Raw genomic sequence first — 22,023 nt, 5'->3', positions numbered from 1 at the left:
GCTATAAAGAACAGACCTATTAATACATGTTAGTTACCAAAGATGTCACCATTGACCAATAAGCGTCGCCATCTTTCCAGTAATAACCAGAAATAACCAGCACTTTTCAATTAGTAATTGCCATTTTGCGACTGGCGACAGGACATTTGCTCATTGCGGAATGGCCCTAAGGATTTTAGAATCTGTACTTTAAAAGTAGAGTCTCTACTACTAAAAAAGGAGATAGAGCTAAACTGCTGCTTTCTTCGTCATCTCGCGCACTTGTGTTAGATATGCATATGTTAGATATGAGAGAAAACCCATTCTAGTACATATGTGTTCAATGGTTTTAACAGATTTTATTGCAGCTTTCCTCTTTCTTCCTTCAAATATTAAATACATATATATTTATTTTATTTCAAATATAGAAAGTGTACATGGACAACTAAACTGAACTGATTTACTGTGTATTTCTGTGTTGCCAATGCAGAACGTAAAATAGATGAATAATTTCGTGCGACGAAACGTGAATACGGGAACGCTGTGACAGGAAACATCGTAATGGCTGGTAATGGCGGAACAAATGCGAGCTGTCAAAATAAGTTTCATCAACATAGGTTGTGTTTCATCGCCGTAGATTAAAGTAATCCGTGAACGAGCAACGTGTTATACATTGTGCTGCTTTTGTTTCGAAGATACTGATTAATTGTGAAATCTATCGAGTTTCTGCCAAGATATAATGATGAATAATCATTGCCGCAGGCGGAGCAACAATTTCACGTACGTCAGTTCGTGCGTGAAATACATGATCTTCATGCTGAATTTCGTCTTCTGGGTAAGCAATTTATTCGTATTCTTGCATTTTTGCATAACGATTTATTTTCTACATTGGTAAAAATGCAGTATATAATTTGTTACTCAATGATGAGATGGAATATATATTAGACGTCACAAATCGTTATTTATTTTTATATAAATCGCAAAAAAGACATTAAAGATAATTAATGCGGAAATAAAAATAGTTATTATTTAATATGAATATAATGATGATAATTTAGTATAATTTTTTTTTTGTTTAGCTATTTGGAGGATTGTTGATTGGTGTAGGTCTCTATGCATTTGTTGATAAGTGGCAAGCAACTGGATCCGTCAGAGTAGAAAATGTTTACGATGTGGTCTTGAACATATCTCTAGTGATGCTGATAGCTGGTGGAGTAGTCTTTGTTGTTAGTTTTGCAGGATGTGTAGGAGCTCTTCGTGAGAACACATGCCTTCTTAAATTTGTTAGTTTCACAATATAAAAAATATTCTTTTGACTGATGTAAAATATATTTAATTAACTAATCAATGAACTCTTTTAGTATTCTCTATGTCTTCTGGTGTTCTTCCTTCTGGAGATGGGTGTGGCGATAGTAGGTTTTGTATTCCCACACACATTGCAGACTCTTTTGGAAGAATCATTTACAGATAAAATAATTCAAACATACAGAGAAGATCCAGATCTGCAAAATTTTATTGATTTTGGGCAACAAGAAGTAAGAATGGAATTATATAGTGATAAATATATTCTTTTATGAAGAAAATTTTTTTTCCTGTAATACTTTAATTTGTGAATATTTTGAGATACCCTATATAAGTTTTTGCACAGCTTGTAAATATTTTATGCACACAGCAATATTCATAAAATTTTGTGTTATAGTTTAAATGTTGCGGCTTGAGCCAAGAGGGATATTTGGATTGGGGAAAGAATGAATATTTCAATTGCACTAGCCCTAGTGTAGAACGCTGCGGCGTGCCGTTCTCTTGTTGCATAAACGCCACCGATATATCCGTATGTATTATCTGCCGTAAATACGAAAAAGATATTTTTTAATCAAAGGATATTTTCATTATTTTCAAACAACAAGTCAATGATATCTTTAAACACAGTATCTATTTCTTCAATGTCCTGACGAAATAATTTCAACTTGCAGAGCGGACTTGTAAACATAATGTGTGGTTACAAGGTCCAAATGTTACCAGTATCGGAAGCAAGTAAAAAAGTCTGGACCAGCGGATGTATCGAGATCGTACGTAGTTGGGCGGAACGCAATCTCTACACGATAGCTGGTATTGCTTTGGGTATCGCGCTCAGTCAGCTGTTCGTAATCTATCTTGCAAAGACACTAGAAGGCCAGATCGAGCTGCAGAAATCTCGCTGGCATTCCTGAGCTTGACTTCAGGCCACCTACCGTTACCAGATACATTCTCCGGCCAACAGGCAGGTGGCCAACGGCAACCGATCGCGCGGATCACAGGAAGCAGAGACAAACATAAACGCGCGAATGGCATTGCTCGTTCTCTTTGCGATCTCTTTATACATATTGTGCATCCTGTCCCTCATCAAACTCGTCCTTTATTTCAAAAATTACTTTCAACTGTACATGAGTAAAGAATAATCGTTACAATTAACGAGGATTCTTTATTCACTAGTAAGTAAAGAATACATACTAGTATCTCCTTTACGATTAAGTATTATCAAAGATCTTACTTACATAGAGATTACGGATACAAAAATGGTGTCCTGTACGTTTAAAATCAGCAGTAACAGTTCGTTTATAATACTCAAAGAACACGTATTTTTCGCTTATGTAGTTAATTGAACTGCTATCGTCCTTACAAAAGTCGGCAAGTCATATGTTATAAGATCGTATCTTTGTGAATACGGCTGCACAGGGCACAATTGATGCATCCGATACATGGAACTGGTAACTCAAATGCGCAAAAGACAAAAGTGAGAGACATTTATCATAATAATGAACTTTATACTATATATTTCGTTGATAATCGTATCATACACTTCGTTATATTATACGATGTTGCAGAGATGTCCCTGAATTTAACGATTACCCATATAATATCTATATTTCTCGAATCGGTATACTTGCATTGAATGTGTATATTTTATTTTCTTTTATTATTATTATTATTTTTTTTTTTTTTTTTTTATTATTTTATTTTATTATTTTATTTTATTATTTTATTACGATTTTGGTCTCTTTTATTCGATATATAAGGAAAATTCACTTAATTAAAATAATCAGATCTGATATTATATTATTAATAAGTTAATTACAATATAATATACGGCATATAATTTCATTGTTTTCAGCACATTGACACAAAATTGTTTTAACGGTTAACATTGATGTACTAATAAAGTGATACACGAGCTTGTTTTTATAGAAAAATAGGGTAATGTCTCGAGAGTTATGTGGATATTTTCATTCGTTGTGTATTAATATATGTGTAGAACGCAATGAATTTAAAATTAGAATTGAATGAATATCATCTTGTAAATGAATCTTGAAAATTATTTAGTTTACTCGTTAGATATAAAATTTTTATCGAATTTTTGTTAATTTTTTTTTCCCATTCTTAAATATATTTGGACATTGCACGCATTTGACAGACTAATATATATATTTATATGTAAACAATTATTGTGAAACAATTGCTCATTATTTTTTTATAATCAATAATTATTAATATAATATTACTCTTATAAGTGGATACATGCGCACTATCGAACAAAACTTATGATATTGATAATTATAAATGGTATTTCATTACCCAGTGTATGTGATGCCATATCTATATTATAAAAACATGAATGAGCGCACATTTACTTGTATATTTATATTACTAATTTCATTTATATTTCTTATCACATTAACGTGACACATATAACACGAGAAACGTCCAGTGCCAAAGTCAGAATATTGTTATTCTTTTATTTGAAGCAAATTTGACAATAATCTGGTATGGATGATTTGTTTAATGCATTTAGGTGTCTCTTTGTCGAGAATAAATGATATAACTGACATAAAACCTAGTTTGTAATAAATAAGTATTATTCTAAAAACTGCGTTTTTTTGTCATTACCAATAAATCAAATTATCAATAAAAATACCGCATAAATTACAGATGATATAAAAAGCCATTACATTATTTCCATAATATGATCGTTTATTTGTTAGACTTGTGCTGTATAATTATATTATAAAAAAACTATCAGGAAAAACAAAACCACAGTAGTACAATAGAGATCTACTTATATAAAGACATATCTACAGATATATTGTCAGAATATTCCAGAATAATATGCTGTCCATCGACAATAGTAGAATCTTCAAATAATTTTGTCAAAGGTGTATCCATTTCGCCGCATATTAAAGCTCCATTAGAATGATGGAACAATCGCAATTTATTTGTGGCGACTGCATTATTGTCATTTGGAACTTTGAGTGTGTCAGCTATTGAATCTATACATTTGCCAATAGTCCATTGTGCATTGACAAAAACACCTTTGGGTGTGCATATATGTTTATTCTTAACCGTGAGGGGTAAACTCACAAGGAAATAACACCTTTCGCTCATTGATACATTTTTGGGACCAATCGCAGAACCTTTAACACGCATAAGTTGTACCTATAAAACAGAGAAAGACAGAAATTTGTCAACGTTTCTTGGTATACTCATTTTTTTATATAATATATAATAATATTTATAAGTACTTTATTCGCCATTGCTGTATTTTTCGACTTCTTCAAGCTGTCTGCAATTTGTTTATCTACTATTGCCTTTGCTTCTGCAAATTGCTTTTTTGGTATTTGCCATTTCTTCAGCTTTTGAATTTTTTCTGTTTCATCTAGTTCCAAACATCCGTGATGTCTGTGTGCCAGGCAAAAATGTTGTTTACATTTGATGCAAGGCATTTCTACTGGCGATGTTTCCTTGCAAGATTCTTTAGAACACAAAAAATTGACTGGCTTTTCTAAAATAGGCTTTGGATTCTCTGCCTTTAAACACTCGTGCGATATTGTATGAAAATGTTCTTTACAGAAAGTGGCTTGACAATGCTCACACACAAATGGCAAAAAATCTAACAACTTGCAATCTTTTATTGAGCAACGTTTTCCAGTTTCTGGAAATTCCATTGTGATGCAATTATAAATATAGACTGTAATTAGATCTGATTCTTAATGATTCTTCAAACACTTGGAAGATCCAAAATGTTCAATTATGCAGAGGCGTTGGAGAGTGCAAATGATTGTCACTGAGAGAACTTAAAGCCAAATTACTCCATTTCTGTTCTAACTCCTTTAATGTCATGTGAGAATCGCCGTTATCACTCTCGGGATCAGGCAATTCAGCTACTGGTGTTGAGATGTCGTCGATAGGCAAACGTTCCTTGCGCCAAGCTTCATCAATCACACCTATCAGTCTACCGTCTCTGCATACCTGACTGTCCATATTGTAAATGACAGTCAACACAAGCTTAAGAAAATATTATTATTCTTGTAATGTACTTATAAACAATTCAACAATCTAACAAATTTTATGCTGTTTGTGAACATTGATTATAAAATCGAAAATAATTGTGTGCCAATCCACATTTTTATTTTAAAATGTAAAATATTTATTAATATATCTATATAATCGCTAAAAATTTTCAAAGCATGAATAGCAATTATTGATTTCTATTTTTAGCAATTACTATATAATGTTAACGGTTTCTAAACACTTACCAGCTGTCAAAAAACTCGGAAGATTTTGCAATTCGTTATATTCGCTAATATTTGATCTCAGATACTTTGAAATCAGTAGAATTAGTAAAATTACTGTTGTATGAAATACTGAAGTAATGAATTCTATTGCCAATGAAATAACGACAATATTTAGTTAGAGAACACAGTGATCACACAACCATCTGCATTTACTGAAAAGAAAACTGTTCCCTAAATGGTCTTCTGCCATCGATTGTGTCTCACGCAATGTAGTGAAAATTACAAAATTGAGCAAATTTACTAGATTGTTGACCAATAAGATCATAGATGGTTTAGTAAATTTGCTTACTTTTGTAATTTTCACTACATTGTGTGATACACAATCGATGTACTGACCAATTTTAGAACATATTCGCAAATTTTCAGAACCACCAACGTTAAAAAAGAAATTCTCTATGTTTGTAGTTGATATCAATGTCAGTGCATTATTTACTGAAATAGAGCCCATGTTGAAAGGATTGGATATCGAATAATTTCTTGTCGAATATTGTATTCTTTCGCAAGGATGACTGAACCGCATAGTCATTTAGGCTTAGCAAATCCACGGACCTGAGCTCATACATTACGATCATACACACATACACACATACACACATATACCTACACTCACACGTTCGATACGTCTGCATCAGATTATGCACCTTGTTGCAGCAATTCGCGAGCGATTTAGTAAACTAAAAATGCACCGTACAGCACACAGAATTTCTAGTAATTATTATTATTTTAATTATAACTAATATTATTTGAATATTTAATCTAGCATCTTCAATCATAAAGCAATTTTACAAAACTCGAAGGCTGTATATGAGGCATCCTCCTATTAGGATATAAAGTTAACTCCAACTTGCAAGTTATTTGTTATAAAAAATACATTATTCTAATTCTAATTCTAATAAAATAAAAAAATTATTGAATTTTATTTAAAGAAAGAATGTCTTTATTAACAAGCAACTACTAATAGCAATATTTTTATATGATGTGTAACATTACCTAATAAAGTTTATTATATTTGTAAAAGTACGTACAACTAACGTTGCAGATCTATGGTTGCATCTGTACAGTTTTCATTAAACAGAAATTCACTTTGTGAGTTGTACGAACTTTTAGGAACATTCACAAGTGATATATTACAACAAGTAAATAGCTTTTCTTTACTTTTTCTGTTTAAAAAAATACTATGTACAAGCTACATGTACTTTAACACACATTTGATGACGGTGTTCATGAAAACCGTTTATCAAACTTCTAGACGGATATATGTCACACAATAAGAATTTCCCTATAAAAGATATAAAAAATAATGATTCAGAGACTTTCTTTGGAGCAAAAATATCACCCATGCTTTAATCCACATTTCTGGTCCACTTGAAAGCTGCTATTGTATCGTATATGGTTTGTGTTGCTACATCCTTATCATAATCCTCTTTCAAGTAGAAAATTTTAATTTTTCCTTCCATGTGACATTCCAGAACGTTCCATTTTTCGAAAAGCTTGAAGGAGTTCTTTATCGGGTCGACGCATAAACTCTCCCCTATCGTATCAAAGAAATATCACGATATTTCAATAGGAAAAAATATCTTTACTAGATCTGTATAAGCACACTTATGCAATACAGAACTGCAGCATAATTATTTTTTATGTAATTAAATGTTTAAGTCTAATTGGGGTAAATTTTATGTATATGATAACTCACCGTAATTAATTATACCTCCATCCAAATTGGTTTTAATTTCGCTCAGCACTTCTTGGACTAAATCTCGCTCGCAGAGCTCTCGGCCGACTAACTTCATTAAATTAAAAGCGCTGCACGTATACGTATCAATTAATGGTCGCAACATCGTATGAAGGAATTCCATACGAGCGGAGTGTTCTGGCGTTAAGCTCAGCTAGAAACAATTCAGAATAGTTATATAAATTGAAATTATTTTTAATGTAACACAAGAGTATGATTAAATATTCACGTATACATGCAATATTAAAGCAATTTACTTTATATTCGATTTTCTGGATATCGCGTTCTCTCGAATATTCCTCGTCCGAACTGTCATCAAAAGTCTTCGCGTACCTTTTACTCCAGAGTTCATCCTCAAGATAAGCTTCCTGTTAAATTAATTTTTTTTATAACGTATCAAATAAAAGCGATCCCGATCAAAATAAGCGTACCTCTTTTTGGTTTATAATGCCCGTGTGCGACAAGTTCTGTATTGTTTCAAGAACTATATCTCTCAGTTCCTGGCAAGGCCTGCAGAAAATAAACTCATACCTAAGAATGTCGCACAACTTAAGTGCTCGTTCAAGCAGATTGTGTTGGTACACTGTAATATTATTTTCGGCGATCGCGATGGGATCGTTAATCTGGGACTGCAATTCAGCATACAAAGCAGTTACTGAAAATATAACAGATTTTGCATTACAAAATCAAACAGCGTCGTCGATGACGTTGGATGTCTTACCTATCACACTGTTTAAAACATAGTGCAACAGCATGGTATTGCTGTAGTACGACAGCTCAATCACATTCGGCAGAATCGATGCAGGACGGATTGCAATGACAACATTCGATTTGTAGGATTGACCGCCATCGACGGCTTCGGTAATTTCCTGTCGTTGCTGCGTCACCAAGCCCGGACCCAGGATAATCAACTGCAAATTCGATGATTAATAAATTTGCTCGATTCGTTCTCGGCAGCAACTCCCTTCACTTATTGTCTACTAACTGCGTGTTTAATGATATCGACGCTTTCCCCGCAAAATGCTACATCTTTGTCGCTGAATTCCAGCTCTTGCCGTATCGAATCGAATGCTTCTATTAATTTGTCTAATGTACAACCATCCCTAAACCTATTTAATAGTAAAAATGCAACAACATTGGTCGACATAATCGGCATAGACTTGGACGAATCTGAAAGCAATTAGATAACATGAGATTAATAAAGAATTAATTCGCATGTGCTTAATAAGAGATTCAATTTATAAAATATACTGCAGATAAAAGCAGCCAATCATCACTTTGACTTACCGTACACAACATGCCGAGCGATACTGTCCACCAATTGGCGATGTTCTTCCACAATGACATCTGTACCGTAAAGAGACGAATTAGACATGCTGTATTTTAAAGATCGTTCCGACGGAGATCTTATTAGCAATTTATTTTGCTGAGTCTGGAAGGTCTTCACCATTTCCTGTTGATCACCGCTTCGCGTTAGCAATTCTTATCATCGTGGCAAATTTTATTCAACGCAGAGGAAATTCATTCTTACCCTGAGAGAAAAAGGTTGACACAAATCGATTTTGACGATACCATAATGGCCAATTAAAGTCGCCCATATAGCACTGATCGCCGACGTAAAGGTCTCCATTTTCTTCGGCTGCCCTAATTGTTCCGTAACAAAATTCCCATCCACCAATCGTTCATAGTTGATCGCTATGGGTATCAACAATGCGTCCTCAATAGTGCCATCCATGTAAGCGTCGACGATAACACTCAGAATGCCGCTTTTCGGCATGCAAGGCTTGCCGGTTCTTGTGCGGCCACCTTCCACGAAGAACTCCATGTTGTGTCCGGCACGAAGACTCTCCATGATGTACGTTTGTAGGGTCGCGCGGTAGAGAAGATCCTTGCGTCCTGCTACTGGATCGATACGCCGCTTGATGTAGAAAGCTCCTAGACCTCTCAGAAACCATCTATCCATCAATTCCATATCAAGAATTACAATGTAGATTATTAGTTTTTCCACTATTGACGAGATCAAAAAACTATTGTTTCATTAAATATTTATTAGTACGATTAGTATAGTGCTATATTTTGAGCTTATACCCGAAAAATGGAATCTTCAAATTGTCCCCTGCCGCGATTAACGGGTTTTTTATGTTATTCACGACCATCAGGAAGCTGATCATTATGTAGTCCAAATGGCTGCGATGGAGAGGCAGCAGCACGAGCGGTAGGCCGGTATCATTCGCCTTTTTCAGCAATTCCATCTGAGAAGGCAACACGACGGCGGATTGTATAAAACAGGGCAGCAATTTGTAGCAAAGCCATGCAACTATTTTCAGCAGCACGTCGCTGCATCTGCTTTCCATTTGTTGTAATATACTCCTGGCCCTGGCTTTCGTCTTCGCGAATGCTTTCTCTTCGCTGCAAGCTTCATTGTTGACTACCTCGAAAGTGGTTAGTTTGATAGCATCTTTCAATCTTTCGTCGTTTAAGACCTGTGGCATACGGAGAATGAGCTTAAATGAAAGCAAAAACTACTCATCGTTCAAGACTTACCGTTTCCGTAACCATCGGATAGTCATATTTTTTGAAACTGGAAACGGTAGACACATAATTGAACAGCTTCGATATAAGCGTAGAGCCCGGTTTCACCAGAAGTATGTTGAAACCAAACGATTGTTGCTGTTGCTTGAGTACAGTATCCACTAACAAATCCTGCGTACACACAAAAATATATAAAATATTACTTGACATTCATTTTCTAGGAATACATCTCTCGAGAATATATACAGATTATTTCTCAAAGTCACCGAATCTTCTAATCAAAGCTCATTTAGAATCGGTTTTTCCATCTAACAAAAATGTTCAAGATATTTTATATTAAAACATAACTGTGCTATCTTTTTTACATTCCTATTAACTCACATTTTCTGGATATCCACGAACGATTACAATGCGCCACCACCACCGTAATAAAAATGCACGCGGTTCCTCGCACATTTTTTTTAACATCAGAATAATAAATACATGTTTTTCATCAGAAAGATAATCGTACTGCTATCATCACTATTATATAATGACAATCATTTTTATAAACATTGTCTACGATAAATTTGTAAATGCAACTTTGTCATCGCTTTAAACACAATTTCCAAAACATAAATTTCTCACGTCAATTTTACAAGAACATAAAGTTGGTCTCTGGTTATCGAAATAAATAATAGAATTATATAAAAATCATAGCTGTCTAAAATATTTGTCACTTCGTGCTTCAGGCCGAAGCTCGCGTTTATACGACATCAATGCGAACGTGCGTGCTAATTGCCGTTATTTGAAGATAATAGAATGATGAGAGGCGGCTAAAGAGTTACATAATTAAATGCGTATTAGGACGGTATGTCTTCTAATTAGGTAACGAGAACACAACAGCTGCAGTTCTGCGTGTACCGCGAGAGCACTGCTGGCTCAAATTTAATCCGTGCAATTCTGATCTGTTGAAAGCACTGGAAGTTCAATTTATGCTGCTGTAATAATATATCGCAGTCACGATGGGGTTATACATACGAATGATGCCACATAGACATGTGCGCGTGTTTTACGCAAATTAAATAATAAAATGCCGTTGAAAGAAAAGTCGTCTCGGAATCTCTTGGAATCTCTTTAAAGGCGACTGATAATCTTCAAGCGACTTATTTGAATCGTCATCACTCGCTATATTCTTTCACACTTTTACGATCACTCTAGCTGTGTGTCGAAAATAGATCACAGACGTGACAGCGCGCAAAGTAGTTTTATCAAATGTGTACCGATAATATCGATAATACAGTCTGGCTTGATTTAATAAATGGCATTTAATACAAATTATTATGAGCATTCTATGGACAAAATGTGACACAAAAATTGTAAGAAATAATATGCAAGGTTGTTTGTGAAATCTACGTGGTGACACAGACCGAGTGTAGTATCCGGCTAAATAATTTCGACTAAGTGTATTTTTAGTGTACGATGCCATCTGAAGAAACCCTTCTTGCAATTTTATACACTAACCACAGCTTACGTGCCCGACTATTTCTTTTATTTTTTATTATCACACAGTTTGGCTGCAATTACAAATGCAACTGTCGTCGTGACATGCATTTGCGAACTGAAAGTGCAATGAGCTGTGTTTGAACGTATATAGATTCGTTGTCAGTCTATTATATTTTTAATAAAACAATTTAAAATTAATTATTATGATTATTTAGAATTTTAAGTCAAAGAAAATAGGCTAATATTCGGCAGCAATCAAAGTCGAAACAATGAAGTCGTTGGTATTTAACGATAAGTTTGGCAAGTTAAATAGTTTAAACGATGACTACACCGCTCCAATTCAATATGCCCGATGCACGCCCACGCGTGAAATTGCGCGACAGCTACACATCGACAATTAACACGCGAAAATTGATGATCGATAATGGCTTGATTTTAAGTCATTTCAATTAAAAAATCGCATTTATTAAAATTAGCTTTTATTAATGTTATATTTTGCGTAATAAGCTTCTATCATAGCTAGATCATAGTTCAAGAGTTTTTTTTTTTTTTATATAAATAGAAAATTTAACATTTGCAAACATGTTAATTCTACTGATTTAGCACTTTCAAGTGTTACGCGTGGCAATCACACATGTTATAATAAGCAAAATAGAAAGAATTTTGACCAGTAATTTTTTCGATATAATACGACACGCGATTTCCGACATATGCACCGCGCGCAATAGTTATCACGAGCGCGAAAGTGACAAATAGTTTTTTTGCAGAGCGTAACAACAAATCAAGACAACTCACTCGGGAAGCAGGCGTGCAAGTGTTGCAGCAATACTGCAAAAACGAGGACTTCTGCTTGATCGCAGGCGCCAAAGGCTCAGTCTCCTTGATCTTGAACAACGAGCTCTCACGTATCTTACGTGACTGTTCTTTGTCCTGAATCTTTCGTCGATGGAACTGTTGTCCAGCTCGCTTGAGATCTATAATTATAAAGCATATTTAGCAGGATGTTAAAGTGCATTTTGCAAAAGTCCATTTGGTACAAAAAAAAAAATCTTACCGTCTAGTGAATATCGAGTGGTCGCTGGTTCGACATTTCGTGTAACTTCCGTCCTGGTTTCCCATTTGGCATATACCTCCTGCAGACGCGTAGATAACACGTCCACCATATTATTGGGTCTAAAATTAATTAAAAACAAAAATAAGGAATTAATTGAAGGAAGAAAAATGGTTCATAATAGGAAAAAAAAAAAACGAATCTTGTTCGTGACAATCTTGATTAAACAGAGTTTTATCGTGTCGCAAAGTAAGACTAGTTTATCGGTTAATTTATGATAAACATTACATACAATTTGCAAATTTTTTTGTGTAAAAAGTGAATCTAAAATCAATCAATCCGCTATCGAATCCGCAATTGCGTGACATGATGCGTGACTCGTCACGGACTCGTCGTCAACTTAATGCATTGTGCGATTCGAAAAATCATGAAAGCGGAAAATCTTCCACATAATAATTACGAAAGCAAATTGCCAAGATATACCAATCACGCTTCATTCGCGAGATAGAACAAATGTTAATAATACGTGATATCTATTCTTCTCATTTTTTACGCACTTTTTCTTTTACCAAATGTCTCAAGCAAATAAATATTTTTCAGTATTGAATTATCAATAGCCTTTTATTTATAACAGATTGAATATCATTATTATTCAAATACTTAAGAAATAAATCTTTTTCAATATTATAAAGCATAAATAATTATACACTGTCATATATTTAATGTGTAATTACGAAATAATCATCGGATCTCTAAGTCCGGTTTTACATCGAATTCATTCGCAAATAAAATAGAATCATTTCATTTATGTCAAATGAATAGCAAATTCAATCAATTAAAAAATCGCATTTATTAAAATTAGCTTTCATTACAAAATGTTATATTTTGCGTAATAAGCTTCTATCAAAGCTAGATCATGGTCCAAGAGTTTTTTTTTTTTTATATAAATAGAAAATTTAACATTTGCAAACATGTTAATCTTTCTACTGATTTAGCACTTTCAAGTGTTACGCGTGGCAATCACACATGTTATAATAAGTAAAATAGAAAGAATTTTGACCAGTAATTTTTTCGATATAATACGACACGCGATTTCCGACATATGCACCGCGCAATAGTTATCACGAGCGCAATCATCCACGAAGACCGTACTTTATGGTGATGGTTCAGAAGCGAGAGATTGCCATGAGTTACCGTCGATTAGACTCATACGATCCCGGCAATGACGTAGCACGTTTAGGACATGAGAGAAACACTCGACAAAGAAAAAGCGTAGCACGTATAAGTACACATGAAGAATAAAAAATATGATTAATATTCGTGCAAAAAAAAATAAATACAATTAAAAAAATACATTTTTATGAATTATCTTCCATTGTTCCACAATAATATTTGACATTTCCTAAATGTCCAAATAATTTTCAGCATCGAGATTTAAATCCAGCAATATGACGATGGTTTCAATGTCCGTTCGTTATCTTGATACATTTGTTTTTGTAGATATGATATGATGATATAAATAACAAAGAACATTTAAAAATAAAAAAATTAAAAATAAGATAGCAGTTTGTCTCAAATCGGATATTTGTCTCAAAAAGAAAGAAGCTGAACACCGCACACAGAAGAAACGGAAAAGTAATAAGATTATTTTAATGTTCCCATTAGTAGAATACTTCGTGACAAAAGCGCAATAATGCTGACATGCGAGCATATAATAATTGCTTTTGAACGAGTGACCTTTCGAATTAATCGTACAACACTATATAGACTTAATTTAACGTGACTTCTCTTGGCATTAGATTACAAGAAGGCAAAGAAAACCTTCGAAAGTATTCTGCTAATCGAGACATATATATTGTGTGTGCATGTATCGCTTTAAAGCGAGCGTGATTATCGCCAGAGTTTGCCAACATTATGAAAAATAAACGGATGCTGCAAAATGTGTGAATGGGAAAAGTTCTGGCGTGATACATGATGAAATATGGCACTATCGTATCGTATTCCTAATCTAATGACAATGCTCTCACAATAGTTAATGTAATGATGCATGACGGTCGCAATGCGCAATTTTTGCATTCAATAGACAGGAATTCTTGTATATACGCGGTATAAACTAGAAATGTTCACCCTACAACGGGGTCAAATTACGATATCTATTGCTATCATCAAATTTATCAAATACGATGATAATAAAATTTAACTATTCACACATCAATTATTGTATAACATTAGGAATATAATATAATTATACAAAAAAATATAAAAAATGAGTTTTTTTTTCTATTTTCCAACTTGTTTCTTTATAAGCTGTCTCTGTGAAGAAATGCAAGAATTTTTAATTAAACGCATATACAGTATTTGTGAATAATAATATTACTAGTTATGCATAAGTATGATCTTTGTTCGTCGCGGATAAATAACAGTTATTTGCGAAGTATTAATCTTCAATTATATTATTGAAGAAACAATGTTATCGCGAGGAATTACAAATCAAATGTATATGGAATCTTTGGTTACAAAGATCTCGTGCGTACACAGTATCGCGTATCAGTTATATAAAGTGGGGATTAAATGTTGCTCTATGTGAGAAACGAGTGTATCTATTCCCTTGTATTTCAGCTAATTTGTGTGTGTCTACATACATAAATGCATGCTGTACATATTATATTATCGCGCAACAATATTGGTAATCGTTCAGATAATGACAAGCGTATATCGATAATATTTTTGAGTACTTCAGCCCAATTAAATATAGGCTAAAAATAAGAAACAGAAAAGACAAGTGTTTGGACATATTAATAACTGTCAAAGTCCACTCATTGATAACTTTATCGCGCGAATAATGCGCGCATAAGGAAATTCGATCACAGCGGGAGGGTGAGGGAAAACGCAGAGCGGAAAAGAACGATGCAATCACATAATTCAAGAAAAGTAGAGATTGTTGCTCTGAAATGAAACATAAATGTCTCTTGAACAGATGGATGGAACAATGGAAGTGAGAACATGAGTGAGGAGATAGTCTCTTTCGTCTCTTTTTCAAAAGCCTGTCAAATCATTTCAACACATTGATAATTCGTATCATAATTTGTATATCATATGCGTAACTATAAAGTTTATGCTTTCTATAAAGTATTCAACTGAATTTGACATCTTGACTAAATAAAACTTATCGATTAAATTTATTATACCATATTCTTTTATTGAATTAGCAAAGACAATGCAATATCATTTAAATTAGACCGCCAACAATAATCAGAATTTAATAATTACGAATGTAAAATTGCAATTAATATAATTTATATAATGCGTTTTTACAAAAATAACACAATAAAAACACAAACCAGATATTTTTAAGTGTTCATAAACTAGCCATTTTAATTAGTTCTTTATATTGCAAAAACAAAATGAAAATTTTTGACTTTTCGTGATGAGAGTTGAAAGCACTTATTCCAGTTATTAGCATTGTGTTAACTGCGCTTTAATTTTGGAATCGAGACCGTCTGATATATCACGCTCACTGTGTTTTGCTAGTTTGCTTGACGTCAATATAGATTTATGAACTTGTTTCCGTCGTGACAGGTCAGGTTATCGACATCAAAACTTCTGTACTGTTGACGAAACTAAAATACATCCAGTAATAACATAATTCACTAGTTTATCGAACTCAATGGGCAATCGATATAATCATAATGGAAACTACCGATTATTCACAGCAAACAACGTCCTTGGCATACAATGTACGCGTCAAAAATAAAAATTTTTTTTAATATAAATAAGAATACAATTTTTGCATGAATTTTTGCGACATTGGTTTCAAAATGTATAAAATTACATCGCGTATTTTCATTGGAATTCAAATAATTCCAAAGCTGTAGCGCTTCTTACTTTTTTATATTTTTTCAAAATAATTTCTTTTCACAGTTTGAAGCAAAAACTATTGTACTAACAATTAGTGCAATAAATAATCGGGGTGTTTTAGCTCAACATGAATCTGCGACGATTAACTCACGTACGCGTCATGAGAAACAAAATTATCGCCGCCTTGTATGTATCAGCATGGGAATCACGCTCGACAAAATGCAGTTCGCGAATGATGAGAAACAAAGTCATGCACATTGCATTTTTATATGAGATCTAACAATAAAATATCTCAATTCATAAAATGTTTCATTCTAAAAATGAACAAAACATCAGCTTATCTCCTTCAAGATAAGTACATCGTACACACACGTGAAAATACTGTGTACATTGTAGCATTGCTGAAATACCTTTCGATATCTATGTCACGTTTGTTTAACTAAGCTGTCTCAAAATACTTCCTTGTTTAGCTAAGCTGTCTCAAATTCTTTCTTTCACGTGAATGATTCGATGAATAGGAAAGAAGATGGCGGTGATTCAGTAAAGTTATATTTTTGGAAATTTTTAAAAGCGAAAAATAGTAATCTTGGCTCTTTTATCAATGATTAATTTCAAATATTAAAACAAGCTGCTAAAGCCAGAGTCGGTTGTTGATACTCAATTATTTATTTTACTTAATAATAACAAACGTTTCGGCCATATATCTTGTTTAAATCTTCGGTGTAAAAATTACAAATTCTTAATAATACTTATATATGTACATAAATAAAATCGTGCATTGACTCTGAATTTCATTTGTAACTATTATACATTTTGGGATCCGCATGCAATTAAAAAAAATCATTACAATTACATACATATGCAATAGGTCGACTCCGGCTATAGCATTTTAGTGAAATAGTTTTCATGATCGATCCTTTCATCGTTTTTTCTGTTGTAGCCATCAATATTCTTAAATATATTGGAAGTATGATTTGTAAGTTTTTCTTCTTTTGTGATCTACTTATTTCTAAATGTAATTATGATCGTCATTATATTGAAAGACAGTATCGTAACGTCGTTATATTATATTATATTTTAAAAATTTGTTAAAATTGTAAAAGCAACTTATTATGATTCCTTTTCACGACCAAGCCAGGCAAATGTCTCTCCATACATTGACTTGTAAAAAGGAATCATAATAAGCTGCTTTTACAATTTTAACAATTTTTTTTAATATAAGAACGTTACGAGACTGTCTTTCAATATAATGACGATCATAATTACATTTAAAAATAAGTAATCACAAAAGAAGGACTTACAAATTTCACTTTCAACATATCTAAGAATATTGATGACTATAGCGGAAGAAACGACTATGAAAGGACCATGCAAACTGTATTTTTCTAAAATGTCATAACCGAAGTCGACCTATTGCATATGTAACTGATTTTTTTTAATTATTGCGTGCGATATATATATATATATCGAGCGTAAATATAAAAAAATAAAATAATTTTCCGTTTAGTTGTGTATAAAAAATTAATTAATATACAAAATCGCTGATTTCTTTGTACAAGTATAACCGGGTATAAAGTATAATACTGCAAAGAAGTGCCAAAAATTGCACAGTATCACCGAATTAATTTATCTTAATCGTACATTCAAATATTTATATAAATCAATATCACAAATCGCTTCTTTACGATTGAATTACCTGAGGTTAAAAAAGTAGCAGATCACTCCGCAGAAGAGAAAGATCTCAACGAGGCCGTACATCCTCGTTTGCGACGCTTCTTTCGACACAGTTTAACTCGAAAGATCACCGGAGCTGAGAACAGAACTGTCCAAAATGCACACCACGCGCCGATCAATCGATCAGCTACTGCTTGCACATGATCGCTTTCATTGGACCAGATGATCAGTGTATTAGCAGCGTCGCGGGATTATTTTGACAGGTGTGGAACCAACAATCGTACGCCATCGATCGCTCATCCATGAGATACATGAATCAGCAAAGTGTTTCGTGATAATGCTGAATAAGCGAAAAAAATTCAACAATCGACTCTGAATTCTAAATATTCCGATGATACCGTGCCGATCACACCTGGATGATTCGGTTGATCTGATGCCGTCGAGTATCGTCGACTTTCTACCGCAACACGTAAAGCAACCACCGGTAAGAATCGCGCCGCCGTCACCGCACCCGCTGCCGAGGACGGTTCACTGACTCACTGACTTTACTACGCTGATGTGCGATGCATGCGTGCGTACATTCGAATATGCTTTCGAGGCATCCCAAGAGGAAGGGGATTGCACATCCGCGCGCGCCGTGACCTTCTGGATCACGCGATGCGCGAGGGGCAAACTATAATACAAATAAAAATTCGATCACGGAAAATCTCTCGGACGATACTGTATCGGACACTTTTTAGGCAATTTGCACATTGTGCCGAAATTTGTATCTCTTTCGAGAAAGCACGCGGAGCACGCGTGATGTGACTATAAAGTTCTCGGACTTGATTGATAAAAAAAAAACATCAAAAGATATGATAATGTTAATACAATAGATCCCCATTCATCGTTACAATTGTAGAAAGACACTCTGAGGAAATAACGATATGTGCAACGTAATATAGAAAATATCCAGTAAATCCTAGTACAGTAGGAAAAAGCGATTCTTCACAAAAGAAACAGCTAAATTATGTAAAATCAATTCCTTTTATTGCTTATGTTTTTCGAGAAAAATAATTTTAAATGTTTAGAATGACTTGCATTTATTTGAATATAATTTACGTATCGATTTATATGCAAATTTCTTCATAACAACTAATTGTGGTTGAAACATTACCATCACAAACTTCTAAGATCAAAGGCCAGTGTATGCACGATTGCTGTGCTTTGTTATCGCAAAAAATTAAAACTAACATGGTATCACATAATGAGTAACAGTTTTTGTTGCATAAATAAACTCCAAGATTCACTTGACACGTGTCTTACCGATCAACATGTATGTATATATGTATATAAATTCACATTTTCATATTTAAAACTATCTTCTAACATCTCTCTAAAAACCACGCAATCTAAGAAAATTCCATATATTTTGCTTAATTTTGTTTCTCTCTCAGAAGTATTTTTCTAGTCGATTGTATGATGATTTACTGATTATCAGTAATATGTTAAGGGATTGCCTCAAAAGATGACTTATTTTATCGATGTGGGATCCAATTATTGCCCGAAAAGTGGCAAAAAGTTGTTGAAAGCAATGGCAAATATTTTGATTAAAATATTACATTTTATGGTATTGTTATTAATAAATAGAAATGGGTTTAAAATCATACGAACTTTTGCAAGCACCTAATAAATTCCTATCATAACGCACAGTGAGAGATATAATAAATGAATAAATATGCACAATATAAAAAATCTAGGCTTCAAATTCTATTGAAGAATAATCTGGATGCAATCACATTCGATAAACATCAAACAATAACCCCAAGCGGTCACACTTATTGTGCGATAAATAAAAGTGAAGAATCATTCAAACTTGACACTTTACTGATGCAGCCTTTTCTTAGTACGTACAGTTGTCTTTAGTAATTGCGAAGCACAGTCTGCCATGGTGTACATACATTCAGTTGAAAAAATCATGCTTTACATCATCTCGCTCATTCGCAACAGAGATAATTGCAGAAAGCAATTTCAAGCGGTAAAACTTTCTCTGTTTGTCAGCTTTGTCAATCCCAATGATGGCTTGATCTCAGAAAACCCCACAACTTTCACGTATGCAATTAATTTATCGTTGTGAACCTGGCTACCAACTTCATAATTAATTTCAAACATTTAAATAAAAAATGCAATTAGTATTAGCGTCACGAAAAGGATAAAAAAAATTAAAAACATGCCCTTGATCGAAAATCGTTAAGGAATTTTAACTATTCAAAAAATTCGCACAATAAGCGCCAAAGGAATAGTTGATTTGCAATGGAAATGTTCAAATTACAAAGTATGTCACATGTGGTTCTTGTTCAAACATATATCGAATCGTAAACTTTGAACAATAAGACTGTGTACACAATTGAGACATTAGGAAATAGGGACAAGTAGAGAATAAAGACTATTTTAAAAATATTTCATAATTACTTAAAATTATTTAAGAGATTGATTGCAAATCTATCGACGAAATAATTCGAATTACATTCAAGCCATCTAATCAGTGTCTAATCCATATCACTTGTTCAATTAATTTTCCATACGACAACATTGATAAGCAACGTTCAAAGTGCATATCGTTTGACGACGCGGTGTTGCAACGATATACACTCGTTTCGACAGAAGCTGTAATGCAAATCATCGCCGACACAATGACATTTTGACGCGATTGCCGGAGAGACCAGACTGCGACTGCATCCGGCTGCATTCGCGAACTTAACAATACGATCAAAGAATAAAGTCGACCATGCACTTAATAATACATTTGATTTAACCATTACTGGATTTAAATTTTCTGACAAATAAAGAATTTCTTCTAAAAATATTGCACAAATAATAATCCCAAATAATAAGTAAAAATCGTTAGTCAAATGGCAGAATATTGATCGATTATTGCTCTATTAATTTAAACAAAACGCAATTAAAGTCTATTTTTCATCATATATGTATAAACGTATTGTTCTATTCTGGGATATTTAGACTAGCGAAAATGATGACAATCTGACACTCGGCAGCCAGTTTCGTGTCACGCGAGTAGTGAATTAATCCTATTGAAAGCCATTAGGCGTTTCATAATGGTTCTTATTGTACGTCAATCTGCGAATGTGCATTAAAATCCTCGCAAGCCAGTCGGCTGTTCAAGAAGATACGGATAACAGCCATACTTGCGATTCGTGCAAATTGATTAAATAGTTGCATATAAATTATCGATTTCATATCAAATATTGGAGTTGTTTTTAAGAGAGCTCTATTCGAACTATTACTTTCGCAAGTTTCAAGATTATAAGAGAAAATTAAAAAAAAAATTTTTTTTCTAAAAATTTATGAACATATAATAAAGTTATTTCACAAAATTACAATTTCGGAAGATAAATTTGAAATATCACTACATGCATCACATTTATATCTCTTGTGCGTATTTATCATGCGTTATTTAACAACACTTTCATCCTTACGTTTGCGACACAAGAACTAGGAAAATAATTTTTCCTGATTACGTATATGGAAGCATATTAATATATCAACATGCTGCATATATCATATATAAATATAATTCGAAAAAATTATTCTTTGTTCATATATGTGTATGTAAGAAATACCATGTAAAATAGCAACATAACCTCACAGAGCGGTTAAATATAATCAACCGTGATAACTCACCTCTCCACGAACACTGCAATTTCTCGATCAGACACTTCGATTTCTTTAGTCCGGAAAGTATTCGGGGAACAATTTTGTCAATTGCAATATTACACGTAATCTATCCATCAACTTTCATGTGAAAAACTGTATATGTACACTTTCAAGCGGCAGTACCTAACATGTGAAAGTAAGATGACTTCCGACAGACCATTTCGTTTTATCTTTTTTGTAAATGTTGGTATTAAATAAATTTGATGAGGAAAGAATTAACTGTAGACATAATGCTTTATAAAAATGTACTTACTTTGCATAATACGTTGTTTTTGCGTTTCTAAAGTTTCAAAAAGTTTCATACATGTTTTTAAAATGTATCATCAAGATTGCGTAGTGTGATATAGATCATAATTACTACACATAAAAGCACTTATCATAAGAAATAG

General features: G+C 33.4%; 4 protein-coding genes across 7 annotated transcripts; 1 reads left to right on the top strand and 3 right to left on the bottom strand.

Annotated features, from left to right (window-relative positions):
• Positions 1–294: 294 nt before the first annotated feature.
• LOC105671075 (tetraspanin-33-like) lies at positions 295–3,883 on the top strand. The gene is made up of 5 exons (XM_012364948.2): positions 295–814; positions 1,059–1,262; positions 1,341–1,514; positions 1,679–1,810; positions 1,953–3,883. The coding sequence occupies exons 1-5, from the start codon at positions 719–721 to the stop codon at positions 2,187–2,189; spliced, it is 843 nt and encodes a 280-aa protein (XP_012220371.1). The 5' UTR covers positions 295–718; the 3' UTR covers positions 2,190–3,883.
• Positions 3,884–3,966: 83 nt separating this feature from the next.
• LOC105671129 (AN1-type zinc finger protein 1-like) lies at positions 3,967–4,958 on the bottom strand. Its single transcript, XM_012365050.2, has 2 exons — positions 4,536–4,958; positions 3,967–4,449 (listed from the first exon to the last, which is right to left on the bottom strand). The coding sequence occupies exons 1-2, from the start codon at positions 4,956–4,958 to the stop codon at positions 4,069–4,071; spliced, it is 804 nt and encodes a 267-aa protein (XP_012220473.1). The 3' UTR covers positions 3,967–4,068.
• Positions 4,905–5,905, bottom strand: LOC105671130 (anaphase-promoting complex subunit 13). The gene is made up of 2 exons (XM_012365051.2): positions 5,550–5,905; positions 4,905–5,298 (listed from the first exon to the last, which is right to left on the bottom strand). The coding sequence occupies exon 2, from the start codon at positions 5,272–5,274 to the stop codon at positions 5,038–5,040; it is 237 nt and encodes a 78-aa protein (XP_012220474.1). The 5' UTR covers positions 5,275–5,298; positions 5,550–5,905; the 3' UTR covers positions 4,905–5,037.
• A 597-nt stretch (positions 5,906–6,502) lies between these two features.
• On the bottom strand, positions 6,503–22,000 carry mino (glycerol-3-phosphate acyltransferase mino). Of its 4 annotated transcripts, XM_012365047.2 has the most exons (14): positions 21,888–22,000; positions 21,602–21,757; positions 12,392–12,510; positions 12,133–12,311; positions 9,865–10,023; positions 9,409–9,803; positions 8,852–9,275; positions 8,608–8,773; positions 8,306–8,490; positions 8,042–8,231; positions 7,752–7,975; positions 7,578–7,688; positions 7,282–7,474; positions 6,503–7,119 (listed from the first exon to the last, which is right to left on the bottom strand). In XM_012365047.2, the coding sequence occupies exons 3-14, from the start codon at positions 12,498–12,500 to the stop codon at positions 6,932–6,934; spliced, it is 2,523 nt and encodes an 840-aa protein (XP_012220470.1). In that variant the 5' UTR covers positions 12,501–12,510; positions 21,602–21,757; positions 21,888–22,000; the 3' UTR covers positions 6,503–6,931. The 4 variants fall into 4 exon arrangements, with proteins under 4 accessions (XP_012220470.1, XP_012220471.1, XP_012220469.1 ...); XM_012365048.2 differs by lacking the exon at positions 21,602–21,757 and having other exon boundaries at positions 21,888–21,906; XM_012365046.2 differs by lacking the exons at positions 21,602–21,757; positions 21,888–22,000 and adding an exon at positions 17,943–18,479.
• Positions 22,001–22,023: the final 23 nt, after the last annotated feature.

This window comes from Linepithema humile, chromosome 4, assembly GCF_040581485.1.
Source record: "Linepithema humile isolate Giens D197 chromosome 4, Lhum_UNIL_v1.0, whole genome shotgun sequence".
NCBI classification, from domain to species: domain Eukaryota; kingdom Metazoa; phylum Arthropoda; class Insecta; order Hymenoptera; family Formicidae; genus Linepithema; species Linepithema humile.
The sequence above is the reverse complement of the archived record's forward strand: the minus strand, read 5'-3'. Positions and strand labels throughout refer to the sequence as shown.